Raw genomic sequence first — 23372 nt, 5'->3', positions numbered from 1 at the left:
TCTATGTTTTCTTCCTTCCCTCCCTTTGCAGTTTAAATGATGCACGATTAAATTTACAAGACTTCAGACAGACATATTTTAGCTGCTCTCAGTAGGTGCATTCCATCCTTTGCCAAGCATCTACCATATATTTTAAGCCATATTGGTTTCTTTAAACAACTCTTCTTTTCTTCCATGTCGAAATCAAAATTTGGGAATTCCACTCTTGAGAGTTTCTCATCCTTCTGAGATAAACTACCTGGAAAAAAAATTAAGTGACCTGTCCATAGACACATAGAGTGGAGACTTGCTCTAAGTGTCATTGATATAAAACCTGGGTGTCTGTAAGACCTTGGGTACAGAGTTGGCTGTGCCTTTCACAAAAATCTCTCTGGATCTTGTCCCCACTCCGTAAAACCCTGAAAACTTCAATATCTGTCTCATGTTGAAACTCTCTGGCTCATACCAGGGGTATATTGGAACCAGCCTGAATCAGCTTCTGAGAGCTGATTGTTAATTTTTTTTTTTTGGCAAGGCAATTTGGGTTAAGTGACTTGCCCAGGGTCCCACAGCTAGTGAGTGTTAAGTGTCTGAGGCTGGATTTGAATGCAGGTCCTTCTGAATCCAGGGCCAGTGCTCTATCAACTGCACCACCTAACTGCCCCCAAATTCCATAGGTTCCTTTTTTCCCCTCGGGGCAATGAGGGTTAAGTGACTTGCACAGGGTCACACAGCTAGTAAATGTCAAATGTCTGAGGCTGGATTTGAACTCAGGTCCTCCTGAATCTAGGGCTGGTCCTTTATCCACTGTGCCACCTAGTTGCCCTGATGGTTAAATTTTCAGTGTGAATTTTACACCACAGATATTGGCAAACATTACATACACATCAGGGGTTGGCATATTGTTTTAATGATTGTCTAAACTTAAGAAAGTGATGGAGAAAATGTTAACAATGAAGATTAAACTGAAAGTGTACCATATGTATATTCTCTACCACCACTACTACCACAAGCCAGTTGTTAAACTTTTACCAATACCTCACTACTTATGCCCCAGTTCAGGGAAACATGAGAACTTCATTCTCTGGCTCGTTTTACTTCTCCAAAGGGCACTTGGCTTTTCGGCAAGTACTAAGGCTGTCAAAAGTATTAAATATAGGAAAAAGGGTTTATTTACACAACAAAAAGTTTATATCTAACATAGAGGAACCAATGCTGGAAGTTCAGGGGAAGAAGTTCTGCTCCACCCCCTGTCCTGTACCCAGACCTAAGGTCCTGTTCATTAATGATTGTAAGTAGGAATGGTTTCTATCCCTAACGGTGTAACATCTTGTCACCTGGAGAACTGTAGTCCAGAGGCCCTTAGAGGTGGGGGTGGGGATGGGTGCAAATGATCTCCTCTTTTAAAAGGTCTTCTGAGATATCAGCTGTTCTGGTTCCAGAGCCAGTGAGGGGACTCTTCATCATCTCTCATTGTAAGTAACTGGGCCATGCATGACTCTGGTGAGATGGGCTCAGCCCAAGGTTCCACCAAAGTGGTCACCAGCAATGGTGACTGCACACACTCCAAGATGGAGAAAACCTCCCATTACATGAAAAAGGACTCCTACATCAGCCCATAGATAATAAAGGAAACTATCCCACAGGGACCATAGAAAGGACTCACACCCAAATCCAGAGTCAAGAAAGCTCTCATTTCCTTTTTTTTGGGGGGGGGGCGGGGCAATGAGGGTTAAGTGACTTTCCCAGGGTCACACAGCTAGTAAGTGTCAAGAGGCTGAGGTTGGATTTGAACTCAGGTCCTCCTGAATCCACGGCCAGTGCTTTACCCACTGTGCCACCTAGATGCCTCCTCTCATTTCCTATAGAGACTTACACAGTTATCCTCAATTATACTATTTATTTTAATCCTGAAAAAAATGTTTTGTTTTTTTCCTGGCTGTCTTTTCCTTGCCCAATAAATTGCCCACCACCTCCCCATCTCCTTTCAGTTACCTCCTCTCCTCTTCTTTAATCATTTTTGGAACTTGCATATCTAGATCTTCCAGGTCTGTCTGCTTCCAGGATAGGTTTCCTGTTTCATTGGCCCCTGTGACCTCAGAGATAGAAAACCAATTAGACTCCCTGGAGCAGAATCCTGTCCCTTCCTATAACATACCTGAATCACACTGGTCCCTAAGATGCCGTCACTCCAGAGCTCTATTCTATGGAATGAAGATAGACCCAGGAGTCCTAGTGAGAGCCTGGTGTAACTACGAGCCAGATCTTCAGAGAAGCCTCATACAAGATCATCAGAGATTCCTCCTCCCACCATGGCCCAAAGATGCCCCACAAACCTGCACAGGCCATATGATTCACTATGCCAGAGAAGGGCCAACAACCTGGATTGCTATTCTATGTTATAGTGCTGTACTCCTTTTTTCCTTGTTCTACCCTCTCCTCCAGTCCTTAGTTCTGTGGTTCTGTGCTGCACCAATAGTTCTCCCCGCCCTGGCACTATTACTCTGCTGCCTCTTCAGTGGCCCCATTTGGGCACAGTTGGTACCCTCTGGAGTGGGGGAAGAGATTTGGACACCAATGGTGGTGCCTGGATGCAATGCCCCTCAGTGCAAACCTCCCTCCGGAGGAGCATGGAGTGTGGCATCCCTATCTGGTGCTGGCTCTTTTCCTTCAGAGGTCAAGCAGACCTTTTCCTGGGTCTCTGTGCTGCTTTGTGTCTCTCAAGATTGCTCTGCATGACACTCACTGCTTCCAGGCCTGCGTGGTGCCTCTTCTCTGTCGCTAGGATTGTTCCTCTCCTATGGAAATAGCTCTCTTTCTGCACATGCTCCCAGGGGATTCCTAATCTAATGAAATTACGTATGTAAAATGCTTTGCAAACTTAAAAGAACTACCTAAATGCCAGCTATTATTATCCTGTGGTGTCTCTCTCTAGCAAGGACTGTGCAATCCAGGGAGAGCAGTACTGCTTGTTCTTTTCCAGTGCCATGCTCATTCCTACCTCCAAACCTTTGCTCATGAGGTTTCCTTAGCTTGGAACGGCTCATTTCCTCTATGCGTCTCCAAATTCTATTCATCCTTTAAGATTTCAATCCTACCTCAAAGAATCATAGAACTCTCTGAGTTGGCAGGAACCTTTGAGGACATCCTAGTCCAGACATCCATCCTAAGCACACTGGAATCTCTCTGGCATTGTCCTTGATACGTATTTGAACATTTCTAGTGAAAGGAAGCTTGTGATGGAATAAGGAAGACCATTTCATCATTGGTTAGCTCCAACTGTTAAAATACTTCCAGGGGGCAGCTAGGTGGCACAGTGGATAAAGCACCAGCCCTGGCTGGATTCAGGAGGACCTGAGTTCAAATCCGACCTCAGATACTTGACACATACTAGCTGTGTGACCTTGGGCAAGTCACTTAACCCTCATTGCCCCATAAAAACAAATAAAATAAAATAAAATACTTCCTAACATTCAACCAAAATTCAGCTCTGAATTAAAATCCAGCCTTAGAAACTTACTAGCAGTGTGACCCTGAGCAAGTTCTTCTGATAAATGGGGATAATAATAGCAACTACCTCGAGGGTTGCTGTGAGGATAAAGTAATATTTATAAAGCACTTTGCAAACTTTAAAGCGCTATATAAATCTTAGCTATTCATAATGCTAACAACTCATATTTATGTGGCGCTTTAAGGTTTGCATGGGGCAGGCTAGGTGGCCCAATGGGTAGAGTGCCCATCCTAGAGTCAGGTAGACTCATCTTCCTGAATTCAAATCTGGCCTCAGACTCATACTAACTTTGTGACCCTGGGCAAGTCACTTAACCCTGCTGGTCTCAGTTTCCTCATCTGTAAAATGAGCTGGAGAAGGAAATGGGAAACCTCTCTGGCATCTTTGCCAAGAAAACCCCAAAACGGTGTCAGGAAGAATCAGACACGACTGAAATGACTAAACAACAAAAAAGGTTTTGCATAACATGTCTGCTCTCTCTTCCACTTGACTATCCTTCAAACTCTTGAAAATAATGATTATGTCTCCCCTAAGTCTTTTCTCCAAGCCAAACATCCCGAGTTTCTTCAAACTGTTTACCATGTGACCATTTAGTTTAGTCGCTATCATCCTTCCTGATCTCTCACCTTGCGACATGTTCCAGTTTACCAATATTCCTTACCAAATGTGGCACCCAGAGGTCACCCCAATACTCCAGATGGGGTCCATTCAAGGGAGGGTAACGCACCTGCCCATAACCTGCACTGGAGCCCTGAGGACTTTGGTTCAAGGACTTTGGTGGTACAAGCTTGTATAAATCACTTAACCTCTCAGCACTCTCGGTAGCTATGTGAGATCACAAATTGCATGGCATTATAAATTGCCTACTTGCATTGGTTGTGGCTGTTTGCTCATAGGGAAATTCTCTATTTCCGTTAAATAAATCACAGTTGCATGTAACATTTATGGCTGCTATGGCGCCATGTTGGATTTGGAGTCCATCTAAACCGCCAGGTCTTTTTTTCATTTAACTGGCTATTCCACCAGGTTTCCCACATGGAACCTTCCTATTATTGTAGTCTCTTCTCTGAATTTCTATAGTGTTTCTCCACAGCATTAGAATGGAGTATGGTTAGTTTTTACTTGGTCAGTGTCTTTCCAGCTGTACAGGGGATTTCTTGACAGTGTCTCGTTTTTGTTTTTGTTTTTGTTTTTTAGTGAGGCAATTGGGGTTAAGTGACTTGCCCAGGGTCACACAGATAGTAAGTGTTGTGTCTGAGGCCGGATTTGAACTCAGGTCCTCTTGAGTCCAGGGCCGGTGCTCTATCCACTGCACCACCTAGCTGCCCCATCTTGACAATGTCTTAAGGCTTTGGAAATGCTTCCCCCAGCATTCCCCACACCCAAGTACAACATATGCAGTAAGGGCTCAATAGACAGGCTGACTGACTGGCTGGGATGTGAAGACCCACAAATGGAAGAGAGCACGAGTGATGGATGGGCCAGGCTGGCAACCAGGGGATATAGGGATGGTTCCTGGAGGAGCTCCTGGAGGGGAGCTCATGCGATTCACCCCCGTCTCCTCAGTTTCATCTTGTCTGTCTGCTGGGAAGATCTTCCAAACCTCCATTTCTCAGACTCTGGCTCATTTCTTTCTGGGGCCATGGGAAGACAGGACTTTGAACAAGGGAAGGGCCTTAAAGATCAGCTAATTCAGTGCCCTGAATCCCAGAGTGGAAATGATTTGTCCAAGGTCAGAAAAAAGTAAAGGGCAGATGTGCTATTTAAATGAATTAAGGAGGTTTAGCAAAGGCCTAGCAGGGAGAGATGTCAAGATAGGACATCCCAAATCAGGAGGTAGGGCCGGAGAACAGTGAGTAGAGCAGAGTTGGGGTGAGAGGACGTTAGAACTCCAAGCACCTGAATGATATCCCCTGTGGGCATTACCCAATGGCGAGCTCTCCCACCACTGGGAACAGCCAAGATCCTCCAGTGGTCCAGCTGTGCAGCTGGGCCAAGCCTGGTTAGGGTTCTGACCCCTTGGCCTAACCCGCATCAAAATATTGGAGATGCATTGAGTTCCTTCTTCAGGAATCATTTAAAGGGCCACATATCTCAAGGGCCTGGAGACAGGTTAGGCTCTAAATAGGCTGGACAAGCCTGAAATAGGGGGAGGGGGATACAGGAGGATGGAAAATAAAGGGGAAACCAAGTGGGTTAGAGGTTTCCAGAACTTATGGGGGAGAGAACTTCCAGGGCAGACCATGCTAAAGGGGCTTCGTGGCTGCCCCAGGGGAGACACGTGGGCAGAGAGTAAGCCTGAGGCACCCTGGGAACTGAGGGGTGAAAGGCTCCAGGAGGTAGTTCCCTGGCCTCAGTGTCCCCAGGGATTTTCCGCCTGCTCCCCCAGGGGTTGTGGGTGCCAGGTGTCAGGAAGAGAGGAGGGAGCTGGGGCAGCATAAGTCCAGGTGGCCCTGCCAGCCTGGGCGGGGGAGGAGGGACTCGGGGCGCGTGCTTGTGCCTGGGTCCTCGAGAGGGGAGCAGACAGGGCCTGATATGTTATGGCAGGTCCCCCGCTGCCTGGAGCCAGCCCGGAGCGAACACTGCTGATGGCTTTAATTGCTTTCAGATTCGATAGCCCAGCCCGTGACAGGCTCCACGGTGCCACCCGCCGAGCAGCTGCAGAGGAGCCCACTGGCCTTCGGCCCCCTCCTTTCCTGACCTGGGCCCTGAACCCCCCACTGCTGCCCGAGCCAGGAGCCCACCACTTCCTCTCCCTCACCCCAAACTGAGTCACCTTTCCTCTGCCTAGCACCTTGCTCTCTGCCAAGCTTCCTCAGCACAGATCCTCTCCTTGGAGCCCAGACACTGTACCTCCTCCCACCAGCTTAGCTACCCTCCCCCCTCTACCTAGCCTGTTCCAACACCCCAACACGCACACACCCCACTGCCATTCCCCAAGGACCCAGACCTCCCATGCACACAGTCAGCCCCCTGCCCCCACCTTCTCAGCACCGAATTGGGAGCTCAGCCCCCAGACTTCTCTCATTCATTCTTATATTTGCCCACCCCACTGCTGACAGGACTTCCAGACAAGGGGATCTCAGGACCATGGATAGCCCATAGCAGAAATCTCTGAGGCCTGCAGCTGTAGGATGATGGTGGTTCGAGTTGAGTGGGGCAAGAGAGGTGTTGGGGGGCGGGGAAAGATGCTAGACTAAAGACAAGGACCTCGGGAAATCAGGCACGTCTTCCAATAAGAGAATATCTCCACCTGAGCTGCCCGACCCTTGCTTTTCCCATCCCAAAGGCTGAAGCCCCTACCCTGGAGTCACCTTTTGAATCTCAATGAAGGACAATACCTTGATTAGGACTCAGCACTCAGATCTTGGAGTGGGACTATAACCATATGTATGTAGGGGAGGGCCAAGGGGGAAAGAAACATTCCATTAGATGGAAGAATTGCCTCTTTAGGGCTCACCACAATCTCCTCTAGTCCTAGGGCACACTTGGGAAAAGCCACAAGGTACCAGGTGAATCTTGCCAGTCTCCTGCCTGCCCTCCCATCCCAGAATTCCAGGGGCAGGGGAAGACATGCTGGATGAAATGCCGCCCCCCCGCCTCTTCCCAGTAGCCCGCAGAGAGGGGACATGCCCTGGCCTCCAAGAATACATTCCAAAGGAAGGAGGCCTAATACCACCAAATGCGGAACTCTCTAGTTAATGGTGTCCTGGCCCTGATGAAGGATGGGGGTTGGGGTGGAGAAGGGAGGGAGTTCGGTCCATTCTTCTGTTACCACATTTCTTCCACTAGAGAAGTAATATTGAATTCCCAAGGAAAACAGGAGGGGGGCGGGGGAATGGGGGTGGAGATAAAGAGAAAAACTTTTCTCCCCCCCCTTCCCCCCCTCCATCTGTTCCTTCCTGGGTGACTCTGATAGGTTTAGACAAGGCCTCCGGAATGCAAAGATGTTTTGCCTGGAAAAATCTATTACAAGTTGCTATGAGAAAGACAGAAATTTTCTCCTTCTGTCTCCTTGCGCTGGTCTCTCGAGGTTCCTGCCCCAGGCCAGTCAAGGGGCAGGCCAAGGCCAGCCCTTCTGACTCCTTCGTTCCCTCTGCACCATCCCCTTCCTCCCCCCCCCCCCCCCACTCCTGCTTTCTCATGTCTACTAGGTAACTAAGACCAGCACAGACCTTCCTAGGCAGCTTTTATCCTGCAAGGGCACCACCCTCAGCCTTGCATGTAATCTGGAGAACGCTCTTGCACAGCCAGAAGGGATAGGGATGCCCCCCCCCTTCTCACCAACACTTCTCTATCAGGGGTTCCCAGGACTAAGAAGCCTGAACTCCCCCCCCACACCCCCGTGCTGGCATCTGGCTCCTTGCCTCAGCTTCTAGGAAAGGCAAGCAGTCTCCCATAGGATACCTCTGCTGATTCCCAAATATCCAGGTCTCTGGGTGCCCCTGACATTGCTCAGTAATGCCCCAGATGTCTGGCCCTGTCTTCTTTGGGGCTCTGCCTACAGCAGCCTCAAAGGCCTTGGTTCTTTTGGTTTGGTGGGGCAATGAGGGTTAAGTGACTTGCCCAGGGTCACACAGCTAGTAAGTGTCAAGTGTCTGAGGCCAGATTTGAACTCAGGTCCTCCTGAATCCAGGGCCAGTGCTCTATTCACTGAGCCACCTAGCTGCCCCCAAGGCCTTGGTTCTGGAGATACTTACTGCCTTGGTTCTCCCAGTCTTGGCTGAGCAAGGTTCCCTCCCCATAGTACCTCTGTGTTGTGGGGAGCCAAGCTAAGAACCACAGGCACTCAGAACAGAATTACCAGGGAGCCCAGTGGCCCATCTGCCCCTTGGATCTGATAGCAGCTCCTCTGATCCTCCTGACAATCCTGAGGCAGGCAGTGTATTCCTATTATATGGAGGAGGGACTAAGGTCCGTAGGATCAGTCAGAGCTGGGCCCATCGTCTCCTTTTACATATGAGGAAACTGAGGCCCGCAGATATGAGATGCCGTGCCCGAGGTCACATAGACCGTAAGTGTACTTGAGTAGACTGAGTCTGCCTCAAGTCTGAGCCTGACTCAGAGCCCCATCTTCTGGCTCCCAACTCAGTGGTCTTTCTTCCCAAGGCATCTTCTCAGACCTCAGCCATGGGGGAGAAGAGAGAGAAGAAAACACCAGGAGCTTAGCTCAGGGCTGCTGCAGCTAGGATGGTACCTGCAGGGTCCCTCCCCACAGCTGGAGCTTCTGCCGGGCCAGGCCAGTGACGATCATCACCACTGACGTTTATGGAGTACTCCAAGGATGGCACGGTGTTTTACAGACGTTCTCTCGCTGGAGCCTCGCGGCTACCCTGGGAAGCACTCCCAATGAGGGAGAAAACTGAGCCTGAGAAAGGCTGAGACTTGCCCAGGGTCACACGGCCAGTGTCACAAGTGGGATACAAACCCAGTTTTGCTGGTTCCAAGTGCAGGCCACTAGGATACCTAGAGGCCCTGGCTGTGATGTTAGAGGTTCTCAGCCCAATCTCTGGATAGGGACTGCTCTGGGGGAGGTAGAAACGGGCTCCAGGAGCTCTTCAGCTGCCCCAGGGCGGGGGTGGCCTGGTCTTGCCTCCTTTCTTCTCAAGTCCCGGAACCTCCTGTTGTATCCAGAGCTAGTGACAGGGGTGAAGAGAAGAGCGCACTCCAGGGGTTCATTAAAAAACAAAACTTTTTATTTGGTCCATTGGAGCCTGAGTCTGAAAACCACCCATGGAGAATTCGTATCATACAGGGATTACAGTTCTGATTTACAATTGATAAAATAGCCTATGTTTCGTAAGAGCTGGACAGTATTTACAGGGTTAAAAATATTCACAGCTCAGAGAGAATAAAAGGAAATAAAAAGGAGAAAAGGAAGGGCAGATTATAGTGTTTTAGGTATTTTTGACAGATTTTTTTAAAAAAGGGGGACCACAGAAACAAAGGGTTGGGTGAGCTTGGCTCCCCGCTGCCAGGGGAGGGGGCAGCAGGTCTGATGAGGCAGTGCAGAGGTGGGCTCCTGCGGGAGGGCCAGGGCCAGGAGTGCCCAGGATGGCTGAGCGTCCTTCCCATTCCTCCCTCCTGCAGAGCGCCTGGGCTCAGACATTCACAAAACAGACACCAAAGAATTCAACATCCCTTTGCTGCCCCCTACTCTAGTATCGGGGGCCCAGGGAATGCTGGGGGGGGACAGGAATAGGGAGGGTGGTGGGGAAAGCAATTGCTGGGGCACTACCAGCCACTTGGGCCCCGAGTCTGAGACTTTATCCCACCCCCACCCCAGAGGCTAGATTTTCACCCTGGGCTTCCGAAAAAAGAGCTGGGGCTTGAATATGAGAGAGAAGATTTTGGTAACCTAATGACAGCAAAAGGCCCTTTGCAAAATGGATGCTGGGGACAAGACTAACGTGTGCAATAGGCTAACCGCCTGGCACGGGGATTGGCTGCTGGGAGCTGCTAGGTTGTGACGATGGGATTGGATCTAGGGGATACCCAAATGCGTGGAGCTGGGAGCTAAGCCCCGCTGTGACATGCTTCTATTTAGTACTTTTCTGAAACCTGAATTATTATTCTGAAGTCTGTGTTGAGCCTGGCACTAAATCAGGCCCCTGCCCAACAGGACGCCAGGCTGGCTGGTCTCAGTTGGAGCCAGAGCCAAGCGGGAACAATGACTCAAACTGGACTTCCCTTACCCCTGCTGCTGGGGGCACAATTCCCAGAGAGGGCCCTGGGTTTAGAGACTTAGCACCTAAGGAGTCGTGGAGGGGAGGGATCCTACTTTTCACAAGTGCCAGTTTCACTTCCTACAAAACTTTAAACCTCATGGGACTGGCGGCCCTGTCCATTTTGTGTTTCCAAAAGGGAGACAGGTTTCTTGGGCCCTCCAAGCCATCCAGGAAGCAGATGGGGGGGGGTGTAGGACAATGATGGCCCTGATATTCGGATGGCAGGTTGTTCTGAGTTGGAGACAGGCCCTGGGCAGCCAATGTTGGGGCCTGGGGGAAAACCTGGGATGGGCTGGAACTCACTGATCCCTGTTGAGTTCCTGGGCCACACTGAACAGATACCCGTCATGTCAAGAGCCTCTGGGGCCAGAGGAGCGAGGCTACTGGCTTCCTCCCCAATCCACTCCATCCCACCCCTTCCCCCAGGAGGTCAGAACAAACTTGTCAGCTCTAACATCCTAGGCTCACAAGGCAGAAGGGTTTGCTTAAAAGTTTGAGAAGGAATTCCATTAAAAACCAAATGATCAACATTTGGCAACGGGGCTACTCAGGGGTCCTTTGCCCATTTCTCCTCCCAGACCATTTTAGGTCAAGCTGGGCCCAGACTAGGCAGACCTAGCAGGGAGGGCCCAAGTGAAGTTCCCTGCCAGTGCAGCCTCTTCCCCCCAGGGCAGGTGGGAGCAGAGGAAGGCCCTGTCTGGGCGTCCTCAGGGCATGGCTTCTATCCTGACACTGCTCACTCCAGGAGTTGCATAGTATCATTGGTGGGGATGGGAGGGGAAGGGCTCATGAGGAGAGGCGAGAGAGGACTTTCTGTTGAAATCCAGGCCTTTGGACTCCCCGTGTTTATTCCCGTCTCCTTTAGACATAATTTTGTTCTGTTTTACTAAAAGTTTCCAAACACGGTTCTGGGCCTAGCTTCCAGCTTCCCGCTCAGCTGCTGACAGACCCTCCCCAGAGAGCATGTGAAAAAGCAGGATCCGTCGGGACCCTAGTCTCTCCAACTGTGGTAGTAGGTCCCTGTTACCTGGGTGAGACTGGGAAGTGGGAAGAGAGAGATGGCTGCTGTATCCCTGAAAGGAGGTGAACCAGGGAAGGGGAAGGAAGAGAGGAACTTGGAGCAGAAAGCGCCGAGCCGGGCACCTCCACGTCCTTCCAGAAACACTGAAATGCCTCCGATCCTGCCCCCATGAGTCTTTTGGTTTTGTGGTTTGAAATCCTGGCTACAATTTTCAGGGGGAAGGACCCCCAAATTCCCATGATAGACGAAACTAGAAAAGCGGCTCAGAGGGACGTCTCCTGCACCCCCCTCGATCCCCAGCCCTCACACCCTCTCTCCTGCACCCAGCTGGCTCTCAGGCAGCTTCCCAGGGCCCGGCCACGGCGGAGACAAGTGGTGTCTTCATTAGAGGTATTTTGTTTGCAGAAGCGGATGCCTTGGCTGGATCCTGGACCACAGGGCTCACCACCATGTCATGCCACCTCTGGGGCCAGCCACCATGCAGGTCTCCACTTGATAAGCAGGAAGATGTCAGAATCAGGAGGTTGGGAATGCCCACTTCAGGCTACAGGGCTACGTCCCTTAGGTGGGGATCCTGAGATTTCTAGGGTTCAAGCATTGTTAAGTCCCTGCCCCTTACATCCTCCGAGTCTCCCTCATAAAGTGCATGCAACTAGGGGGAGGGGAAGTGATAGGAATCCCAAGCCCAGTTAGTCGAACCTCTCCCAATCCACCCTAGGGCAGAAACGGGAAAGACAGACCCAGGGCCTGGGGCTTCACTTCAGGTGTGCTGGCTCCAAGGCAGAGACTCCAGAAGAACCCTTAGAGTAACCAAGAAGGAGGGGTGGCTGCGGGTGGGGGGGCTTGGTGAGTTCTGCTGCAGTGAAGAGCAGAAGGGGCTGGGGACCTAAACAAACGGAGAAGGCATGAAGCGAGGAGAGGCTGGGACGGGGAGAGGAAAGGGAGGTGCCCCATGACGGGCAGAACATGGGTCATAGGGGCCGGGGACCATGGAGCCCAGCAACCTCCGGCGTGAGCAGAGGATTGTGAGTCCCTTTGGTGGACATCCAGTCGTTGAGGAAGGCCTGGGCAGCCTTGCGATGAGCCAGGCGGTGTGTGATGGAGAAGCCGGCATTCCCCTCCAGCTGGGATAGGATCACCAGCACCTGCCTGAAAGAGAAGGAGCGGGTGATAGAGCCAGACAGAAGAGAGGAAATCCCCGCCCTCCTCCTTGTCACGTGGGCACGAGTTTGCTTTGAAGAAGAGGGGCTCTGAAAAGCAGTCCACTGAGGACACTGGGACATAGGCCTGCCAAGTGCCCTCCTTGTCTTTGTCTATAACCTCTCTCCCCGCAAGGACTCCTGCTCAGGGAAGGGGTCAAGGTTTAACGGGATGCTGGCAACAAGCGGGGCCTCACCTGTGCAGGGGTGGGACACTGTCCTGGGTCTTGAGGCTGCCTCGGGTGGAGACTACATTGAAGCTGTCGGTACAGTCACATTGCACATGCAGATAGGACTTGGGATGTCGGTTCTCTACGACCACAATCAGGCCTGCCCAGCCATGGGTCAGGTAGTAGCAGGTCATGCCCTCCCGGCCCTAGGGCAAAGGGTGGATGGCATTTCTCCCATATCAGTAAGTCCTCCTCTCCTCCCTGCAGCCCAACCCCATCCCCCAAAGTGACAGAGGAGCAGTTTTCTGAAGAGAAGGTGGGGAGGGGGAATCAGGGGAAGACAGTGAAGCGGGTGCCTGGGCAGCGCGGGCTCAACAGGGACCACCCACCACCTCCACAGCTATTCATCCAGTGCCCTCTGGTGGGCTACTGAAGAGCTGCATCCAAGGAGAGCAAAACCAGAGAAGGCTAAGGACCACTAAAAGGGTTTAGACCATCATCTAGTGCAACCTCTTATGCCTCCACATAAGTAAACTGAGGCTCAAAGGAGGGGGTGACCACAGTGGGGAAGAAGCAGAGGCTGGGTCTGAGAGCAGGTCCACTGGCTCCCCAGTGCTCCCCACAGACATCGCCTAAGAAGGAGATGGGCCCTGAGGAGCCTGGGCCTGTGAGGGAGTCAGCCCACCATTAATTGGTGCTGGCAGCCCTGGTCTAGCGCAGGAGCTCTTCCCCTCCCCGCAACTCGCACCTACCTCGTGCCTTTCACCCTTGTTCTCAGTCAGGAGGATGATGGCGTCGGCCAGAGTGGTGGGCTGGGCTTCGATCTGCTCCACCATAACCAGTCTTGAGCTGTAGATAGCCAAGATGTGCCCAGGAGGTTCTGGGGCACAGCGCCCTACTCCTCCTGTCGGGCTGGAAACTGGGCAGGGGCAAAGCAGTGATGGGAGAGGCCTGAGTCAAGTCGAGCATTCCAGCCTCTCTGTCCCCTGCACACCTTCCCCTTCTACTACTTGGGATATAGACAGTTCTTATGGCCAAGGTCCCCTTGTCCCTATTCCTTAAGCAGATGAGAATGTCCACCCTTCTTGTTTTCCAGGACTACTCATGTATAACTTATTTTTAATTGCTTGAGTTCTTGTGGGTGGGGGGTGGGAAGGGAGGGAGGAAGAGAAGTTGGAACACAAAGTTTTTTCTTTTGTTTTTGTTTTACTTTTTTTTTTTTTGGTGAGGCAACTGGGGTTAAGTGACTTGCCCAGGGTCACACAGCTAGTAAGTGTTACGTGTCTGAGGCCACATTTGAACTCAGGTCCTCCTGACTCCAGAGCCGGTGCTCTATTCCACTGTGCTACCTAGCTGCCCCAGAACACAAAGTTTTAAAAAATTGATGTCAAAATTTGTTTTTACATATATTTTAGAAAATAAAATTCTATTCAGAGAATGTCCACCCTCTTTGCTGGAATAAAATGGAAGCAGAGAGAGTAGCATCTCAAAGAAGAAAGGAGATCACAGACTCCCAAAGGATTTCCTTCCACCTTGGTCCATCCCAATTGGGACCCTAAGCCTAATCCATCCTACAGCGTGGAGGTCCCCTCACTCCCCTTTTGTGGACACTTCTCAGGCGTCAAACAAAACTAGAACTCCTAATCTCCACCACCTCCAATCACAGATTAAGGCCTGGAAAGGACCTAGAGGTCACCTACATTTCCTTGAGGAAGGCTGTCTATGCTAACAAGTCCTCCTCCAGGTCCCTGATTCTGATCACTCTGGAAATGTCTAGGCAGACAGATATTTCTATTTATGATGGCCAGCAATGTGGCAGTTTCAAAATCCTGTTATTTGGACCAGTGGATATTTGTACTCATCTTATGTCCCAGACCACGGTCCCCTATGTAGGGTAAAATGGGTTTCCACCATCCTTTGGATTCTCACACAACATTCACCATAGGGTCTGAGACACAGGAGATGCTCATCATATCATGATCTCAGCTCACATTTACATAGTACTTTATGGTTTATAGTGAAAATATTAATATTCCTTTTGGACACAGTCAGGAGGACAGACAGGACTTGCCCAAGGGCAAAAAGCTGGTGAGAAGCACGGCTAGATTCGAACCCAGGTGGCCCTTCTCAAAAACCACAGAATTTTCAAACTACAAAGGGACGTTACAAGATCAGCTAGTCTAACTATATTTTACGAAAGAGGAAACTGAGTTCCAGAAGAGTTAAACCATTTGACCAAGGTCCCCCAGTCCTCACATATGAAACCGACTGCTAAATTCTTGTCATGTCCTCCTTGTTCTCTTGCCTGCATCACCCAGAGCCCTCTCCCTGGCCACCTGGTGCCTGAGCTTGCCCACGTCACATCGGAAGCTGAACTGTGGCTCTCTATGGGCTGTGAGGCCTCTCCAGGCAGCTCCTTACCCTGAGCTGCTGAGGCGGGGCTCCAGTGGTTGAAGGCACAGCACACAACTGCATACTCTCCTGGCTCCAGCATCACGTCACAGTTCACAAACTTCTTCACTGCCCGTTTGCTGTGGGCCAGGAGGCGGCCCAGGCTCAGCTTATTCCCGCTGCTGAAGGTTGCTCGGAACACCATGATGCAAAGGTCCAGGAGATGGCTGTCAACAGTGTCTGACCGTCTGGATAATGGGGTAGGGAGGAGAGGCTCTGGTCAGGATCCTAAACCCCATCTGTCCTGGAGAGAATGCTGGACTAGGGCAGACTAAAGGATCCTAAGGTAGGAATGGATGGAGGGAGGAAGAAATCTTGCTGGCAAATCCACCCAGAATGTCTCACTGAGCAGGCCTCCCCGTGCCTTGGAGGCATCTGGGTGTGTCCCAGAAGCCCAGAGCAGAGTCATTCTACTCTCTGCAGGATAAGGTCATTACTCTCTCCTGCCCTGAAGTCTTTCTAGGTACCCTAACTCTTATCTCCCCAACTCTCAGGCACAAGTCACAGCAAAGAGCTGACGTCTTCCCACTTCCCTATATTCTTTTACGCTTAAAGCCTTGGTTTCAGTGGTACGCGGTAAGCCTGGGAAGGGGCAGGTAGGGTTAACAGATGCAGTACAGAATACCTGCGGGGCAGTTCCCTGGGACCCTGGAGCTCTCTCCACACTGCCAGGCCAGGCACCTACCTGCTCCCCTCCTGGAAGAGAGCAAACTCCAGGGTGGCTCGTTCTAGCACGGTCAGGGAGGTCACCATGATGGGCCCGCTTGCCTTATTGGGGAAGGCCCCCTGCACCCGCACTTCATGCCAGTCTGAGTGGATCTTGCAAATATCAACGGAATCAAAGTACCTGCAGAAAGAAGGGTGAGACATGGGGAAAGCAAAACCACGTGGGGGCTAATCTGGCGACCACACAGCTCACTGCTCTGGGCTCCCTGTCTGAGTGACTCGGCTCAGGCTCCTCAGAGAAGCTGAAGACAGCCAATCACACAGACCCCACGTTCCCTGGGAAGGAGCCCCTGTGATACTGAGGTCTTAGATTTGCCCTTTTTTCTTCATTCCACCCACTGCCAGTCTAACTCCAGTCGGCCAAATGATTTTCTCATGTGCACCTTCAGTCCCCGTGCCCTTCCCTGCCCCCAGATCCTCCTTCTAGTTCTATAGGGAATTAAACTACTAGATGGGCCAGTCTATGACTTTACAAATCAAGAAACCCCTCCTTAGAGGGCACTTTCCCGTATGTGTTGTCTCTTCCTGTTAGAAAGTAAGGTTCTTGAAAGCGAGGACTGTCTCCTTTCTTTTTTTTTTTTTTTTTAGTAAGGCAATTGGGGTTAAGTGACTTGCCCAGGGTCACACAGCTAGTAAGTGTTAAGTGTCTGAGGCTAGATTTGTACTCAGGTACTCCTGACTCCAGGGCTAGTGCTCTATCCACTGCGCCACCTAGCTGCCCCTACTGTCTCCTTTCTGAATCTGTACTCCTAGTGTTTAGCACAGGGCTCTGTATGTCATAAACACTTAATAAATGCTTTTTAATTCATTCACTTACTTATTCATTCTACTCAAACATTCAATGGCTTTCCAAGTGCAAATTCCTCAGCCTTCCTTTCAGGACCCTTTATAACCTAGACCTATCCACCTATTCTAACTCAAGTTTATGTAGTATTTTAAGGTTTACAAAGCACTTTTCTTTCCATAACCCTGTGGATTGGGTACCATGACCTTGATTCTGCACATGTGGAAACTGAGGCACAAGGAAGTTACAAGCTAGTCAAAGAATAAGCATCCCCCGCCCCCCCCGCCCGAATTTCAAAGTTGGCAAGAACCCGGTGGCCATCCGATCTAACTCATACCTGAAAAAGGAGTCACTTGCTAGTAATGCACTTAGGAAATGGCAGAAGTGGAATTCAGACTCCCTCAGATCTTGTGATTCCAGATATAAAATTCTTTACTGCAGACTCCACAGCTCAGCCAACCTAGGCTTGCTCATGCTCCTCCCCGCTTTCCTTCTCTCCGACTCTATACCTGCCCATTTTCTATCCCACTCTACCGCAGCCACCTGCCACGTCCTACACGTCCTACCCTGCTTCCTGAACATGCCAGGCTAATTTCTGTTCCTGTGCTTTTGCTTCCACTCCCCAAATAGGTCCTCCGCTCTCTCTCGGCAGGGATCACGGTCCTTTCCTTCCTCCTGTCTTTCCTGCTGGGCACTGGTAAGAAGCTAGGCCTAGAACTCTCTTTTTCCATCCAGTTCAATAAGGATTAATGAAGTACAGACACTGTGCTAGGGGCTGGAGCTCACGTTCATTACAAATGGGACCTGTAACCTGCAAACAGATAAATAAACACAAGGTCATAGGGGGAGGAGGGCAATGACACCAACAACTGGGAGATGGCAAGGAGCAGCTCCTTTAAAGGAATCTAGGGAGTGGAAGAGGTAGAGAAAGGAGCGCCTCCCGGGCGTTCAAGGAAGAGCAGGTGGAATCCTTTGGCTGGAGCCTGGAATATTGGACAAGAACAGCATGACGCAAATCTCCAAAGGTCGGCTGGAGCCAGGCTGAAAAAAGCACTAAATGCCAAGTTGGGGAATGTGTGCCTCGCACTGCACTAGACCGCAAGCCGCAGCAAGGCAGGGCCTATGCCACATTCCTACCTGTCCAAGCCTAGGCTCCTGGAAGAGAGCAGATGCCCAATAAATGGGGTTTCTCGCCTCTTGCAGGTGCCACCACTCACCACCAGGTGGTGCAAGGATCCCAGGTACAGGCCTCATGGGGGATGGGCAGGGGGAGAACTTCTGCCAGATGCTCCCAATTTGTTATCTACACTTGCCCTCCTGGTGGCCTGCAGTTCAGAGGCTCATGTTTTCCTACCCTGAGGAAAACGGAGCTCCTCACTTGGATGGATCCAGAAATTGCCTAACCCTGGGCTCCCCTCTCACCCCACGCCCTCCCATTCTACGCTTCTTTGTCTGCCGATCTGGAATCCCCTGCCTGGCCCCGGTGAAGCCAGGCCTCAACTCCTGCCCCAGTGGTGTGGGTGCCATATGAAGTGGTCTTTGGCTAGAGAACACCCGGCCTTCCACACAGATGCGAGTCCTCTGACTCTGCCACCCCCACAATGCCCACTGCTCTCTTCTTTGTCCCAGACCTTAAAGGCCTGGACTTCTCACTCTAGTATTAGCCTGTGCCCACAGCAAAGAGGGGCTTCTATGGCATGGCGGGGTCCCTCTGTGGCACTAACGACCTTGCTAGCTCTCTTAGAGGGAGGCCACACTCTCAGAAACTCAACGTTCATGTTAGCACCAGGATGCTGTACAAGAATGAACCCTCAAAGCAAACAGCTCTCGCCCATGGAATTCACAACACTCCAATGGGACACGAGGCAGGGAGCCTTGGACCTTAGGCTAGGACCTGCTGCTCTGATTGGGAGCTGTCCCTTGAAGAAAAAACATGGAGACCAGATCCCCAAATTACCCGGTGAGGTGCCCCTCCCAATCCTGATCCGAGAGGGTAGATTCATTCCCTGGTATCCTCTGCACCAGACAGTGTTTGAAGCAACTCTTCACCAAGGGCCCCAAGCTCTCTGGGCACTCGCTCCTTCACAAGGCCCCAAGGGTAGGCAGAAGGGAAGGGGCAATAGGAACACTGGTAGCCATAGCCAGCCTGAATCTCAGTTCAAGTCTCTAGCCAAAAGCTCATCTGCCACTGCTGAGTGTTTAAAGACAGGGGCAGTCTTTTGGAGGAATGAGGGCCCTTACCCCTCAGGTGATGTATAAACCACAGGAGGCTTCCCCAGGGTTTGTTCCAATTTGGCTAACGTGATAAAATATTTCTTAAGCACCTACTACGTGCTCATCACTAATCTCCTGCCCTCAGATCCTGGGCAAAGCACAAGTCATGGAGAGTTGCTTAGCTATTCTCAAGGCAGTGGTGATTCCCAAGCTCTACGCCACCCTAGTGTCTCACAGCTCAGTCTGACACAAATTTTCTCCATCCTAACAACTCACTTACCTCATGAAGTCACTGTACTCCATCCAGAAGACCCCCTCGCTGCTGCCATGGGGCATCAGATCATGGCGCAGGTGCCCGGGCCAGTGAGGCCACTCATCTGACCAGCTGCCATTCCAGGAGAATCGTCCCCAAGGGTTCCGAAGGCGGAGGAGCCTGTAGCGGCAGAGTGGGACAGATGAGGGCCGCTGGACTGCTAACCCCCCAGAGCCAATCACCCCCAGCAGCGGGTCTTGAAAAGCTGTCATGGGTTATTAAAGCCCTCGGCTCTAGAGACGGGCCCTTTCAGAGAGAACGTTGACACCCTCTGGTCTTCAGAACAGTCTGGATGGTGAGCTCCTCCCCCCTCCCTGCTCCTTGGTGACAGGATGCAGGATGCCTTCAGTCCCCCAGAAGCTCTGGACCTTCATTCACCCTTGGGAGCCTTAGGCTCATGAGTTTTTGCCTGGGTTTTTGACGTTTCTTTCCTGATGAGGGAGGTGCTCACCTGAAGCCCTGGACGTCCCGGACATCCAGAATGGAGTAGGCATGGCGGGGGCGGAGGCCCATGCTCTCATAGGCTGCATCATCGACTTTCATGTTACCCCCTCCGCAAGAAGCACCCATAAGGAACCTGTAAGCGAGGACACAGCACAGCCCATGCTGACGGGGCAGCGCCACATTCATCCAGGATGGGGCAGCTCAAAGTGCCCCAATGCAGCCTTTTGGGGAATAGGTGGGACTGTAGGTCCTTGGACCAAGTGCTCTCTCATCCCCAAAGTGGCCATTGCTCATATTCCCCCAACCCCCAGAAGGCACCAAAAAAAGCTTTCTGTTCCACAAGACACAGCCACTGTATAGTAATCTCAACAGTGAGATAGTACTTTATGGTCTATGGGTGGCACTTGTTAGGGACACAAGTTCCCAAAATGCAACACACTCCTCTAACCCATATGAGACAAGCTGGGCATAACTGGCATTTTCACACCTCCCTAAGAAGATTTTCTAAGATTCGCTGCTAACCTCCAAAGGCTTTCAGAATGGAGACTGCCAACCTCCAGAGTCAGAGGCAGAAGAACTCTCCTGAATCCTTTTAATACAGGCTCCAGCTCTAGGATGACCAAGGGTGGTCCCCAAAGATTCCCAGAGAGTCATTGTTGCTCAGGTCCCTTACTCCCAATCTGGAAGTTAGCACCAGTTATGTAGTCACAAAGCTAGTTTCATGCCCAGGATGCTTCCCAGGGGTATTCAATGCCAAGTTCAAGCCTGGCTGAGAAGGGCATAAAGCAAGAAAGCGGGAGACGGGAGACGGCAGTAGCGGCGTTACTCAAGTGGAATATGCCTCACTAAGAGAGTCCCTGCCTCTGTGGCGACTGGCCCAAATATCTGTCACTGACGGTCTTCAACACTACAACCAAAGCTAGTTCCTTCTCATCTTATAGCCAAAGAGAGTCAAGTGCTGAAGAAACTGTCATTTGTTCTGGCTCACGTGACAGGGAGGATGAGAAATCCAGTTTCTAACTCTTTTCTAGGCAGCAGGAAAGGCTGCATCCTCCCAGGACCCCTCAAGCAAGAAGCCAGAGATTGCTCCCCTCCATGCTTTGCAGATGGCAGAACTGAGGCCCCTAAGGGAGAAAAGAACTAATCCCCTGCCCATCACCAGGAGGAAGAGGAATTAACTCCAGTCCAAATGTCTTCACTCCCTGACAAATCAGGTAGCAACCTCCACCAGGTGCCTCCTAAAATGGGTGGGCGGCTGCCCAAAGGCAGCCCCTCTTGTTAGGGAATGTGAAGGGACTCTGCTCGTCCCTTTTTGCTTTCTGCAAACTCATCTTGTGGGAACTTTCTGCATTTTTATCTTGAGATTTCGTGGACGGGAGTGGGTATAAAGACCAGAAAATCCCCACTACTCCCTGAAAGAGAAGCCTCTTGAATGGGTGAAGATGTTCGGTGCTTCCTGTTGATCCTATCACATTACGGGCATCAGTCTGTGCCCTTTGTGTTGGAAAAGGCCCGGCCCTACAGTCTCCAGTGAAGGATCTGACCTTTGTCTACTTGGGGGGCACCATCAATGGTTTTAAAGCAATGCCAGTCCCCCCCCCATCTCTAGGGGCTCTGCCCAGCCCACACTCAGGTGAGAGGATGATTGGCTACAGAAGCTCTCATTTTGGCTCCTGGGTATGCACTTCTGGCTCTTTCTAAAACTTGCCCTTGATCTGTTTCTTCAGTGTAGCTGGAAACATTATTAATGTGTCAAGAACACAAATAAAGCAAAGTAATTCACCTTTAAAAAACAACAACAGGGGGCAGCTAGGTGGCGCAGCGGATAGAGCACTGGCCCTGGATTCAGGAAGACCTGAGTTCAAATCTGACCTCAGACACTTGATCAACACTTACTAGCTGTGTGACCCTGGGCAAGTCACTTAACCCTCATTGCCCTGCCAAAACAAACAAACAAAAAAACAACCAACAACCACCTAGGTCCAAGGGGCATCTTGCCAAGGCTCATAAAATGCCTGCCACGTCCGGATTTCTAGATCTTGGGAGGGGTCTCTCTAGCTTCTCTTGTCCCATCATAGAGTCAGGGAGGGCCCAGTGGCCTCCTGTGTCCCCTTTCCTCTCCTCCCAACTTTCCTGACTTCTGAGACCCAGCCCCTCCCCCCTCCTCTTACCCAGCCTCCTTAGAACTCAGCATTTTGGCCCAGATGAGGTCAGTGTCAATGGGCTCCTCCCGGGGGTTAGTGGAGCTGACCTGCAGCATCAGACTCTCGCAGGGGGCACCAGTGAGTGTGGCCAGGCCTTCGATGGCACGCCCAGCCTGGAGGGCAAAGTACGAGCCATGCAGCTTGGCCAGAGCCTTTTCCATGAGGGCAACCCACAGCTGTTTCCGCTGGGCCTGAATGGAAAGATGAGCAGGAAGGCTTTGATGGCGTAGCAGGGGCTGAAGTGCTGCCTTTCCCTCTATGAGCCACGCTCCCCATCACCCCCAACGACTGCTATGGGACTCCCATTGCTTGCAGCAAAAGATTATGTTCACCTGCTCTTCCTGTTACCTCCTGCCTAGTGAGTGACAGGGCCCTTTCAGTGGCCCTTTGAGCTTCTTCCTGCTTAATATCTTGACCTCTGAAGCCCTCTCTGCTTGTAGGAGCCCAGTGGTCTGGCAGGTAAGGGGAAGGGGGCACTGACCTGAGAGAAGAGAAGGTACCCACACTCGTCACAGGGCAGCATGTCATCCACCAGCACTGTGGTCCACGTGCCATCTTTGCACAGCCGAACCTGGTATGCCCCTTCTGGACAGAGGGTACGGGTGATCATCACCCGCTCCACCAGCTCTGGGCGCTCAGCCAACACTGCCAGGGCACTGAGGAACCTGTCAAAAGGGGATGGCTCAGGCCAGATCATCCCTGAGCCAACACATCCTGTCCAGCCCCTCCGTGGTCCCTCAGAATTGATGTAGAACACTGACTAGGTCCAGCCTCTGGCACTTCCCACCTCCCTACCCTGAATCAGTTCTTCCATCTCCAAGGGCAGGAGCAGGCCCTGTCCAGTGTCTGAGCTGCTGGTGGGCTATGGAGAAGGGAGCAAGGGGGCCCTGGACTCTTCAGATCAAACCACAGCATCCCCTAGTCCACTCCCTAGTCCAGGAGTTCTTAACTTTTTGTTGTTGTTGTTGTCTGGTGAAACCTACAGAGGAGCCATACTCAGAATAAGGGTTTGGGGTTTTTTGTTTGTTTGGTTTTTGGGGGTTAATGAGGGTTAAGTGACTTGCCCAGGGTCACACAGCTAGTAAGTGTCAAGTGCCTGAGGCCACATTTGAACTCAGGTCCTCCTGAATCCAGGGCCGGTGCTTTATCCACTGTGCCACCTAGCTGCCCCCCAGAATAAGGGTTTTTAAAGGGCATTCTTAATTGAAGGAAGTGCCAAATTTCAGTTAGAGGTGAGTGAAAAATAAAGAAATTGTTTTCCCATGCACGTTCAGGGACCCCCTGAAATCTATTTATCCACAGACCCCTTGGGTTCCCGCTTCAGACTAGGAATTCAGGAGCCAACTGGACTCCAGAGGCTGTGGAAGCACCAACAGCCTCTAGAGCCACAGTCATTCCAAACCATTCCAGTGTCTGGGTCTTTAAAGGTGAGAGGATGATGGGCTCTAGAAAAGGGCACCCTCCCACTTGCAGACTAGAACCGTAACATGCCAGAAGCAGAAGGGATATTGAAGACCATCCAATCCCCCCATTTTATAGAGGGGGAAACTGAGTCCTAGAGGGGTCAAATAACTTGCTCGAGACCCAGAGCCAGGTCTCCTAAGTGCTCTTTCTCCCATACTACGTCG

The 23372-nt window shown here is 51.2% G+C and overlaps 1 protein-coding gene across 3 annotated transcripts in view; it reads right to left on the bottom strand.

Moving 5' to 3' along the window:
* Nucleotides 1-9164: 9164 nt before the first annotated feature.
* The window catches only part of CAPN15 (calpain 15), a 112807-nt gene continuing 98599 nt past the window's right edge, over nt 9165-23372 (bottom strand). For all 3 annotated transcript variants that reach the window (XM_043975686.1, XM_043975689.1, XM_043975688.1), the window contains 9 exons: nt 22226-22409; nt 21712-21935; nt 19548-19673; nt 19064-19216; nt 15745-15906; nt 15030-15247; nt 13361-13527; nt 12636-12814; nt 9165-12388 (listed from right to left, as the gene is read on the bottom strand). In XM_043975686.1, coding sequence (XP_043831621.1) covers nt 12211-12388; nt 12636-12814; nt 13361-13527; nt 15030-15247; nt 15745-15906; nt 19064-19216; nt 19548-19673; nt 21712-21935; nt 22226-22409 — 1591 coding nt within the window. In that variant the 3' untranslated portion in view covers nt 9165-12210. The remainder of the gene's footprint in view (nt 12389-12635; nt 12815-13360; nt 13528-15029; nt 15248-15744; nt 15907-19063; nt 19217-19547; nt 19674-21711; nt 21936-22225; nt 22410-23372) is intronic.

This window comes from Dromiciops gliroides, chromosome 1, assembly GCF_019393635.1.
Source record: "Dromiciops gliroides isolate mDroGli1 chromosome 1, mDroGli1.pri, whole genome shotgun sequence".
In the NCBI taxonomy this organism is placed as follows: domain Eukaryota; kingdom Metazoa; phylum Chordata; class Mammalia; order Microbiotheria; family Microbiotheriidae; genus Dromiciops; species Dromiciops gliroides.
This window is presented reverse-complemented; position numbering and strand designations above follow the sequence as displayed.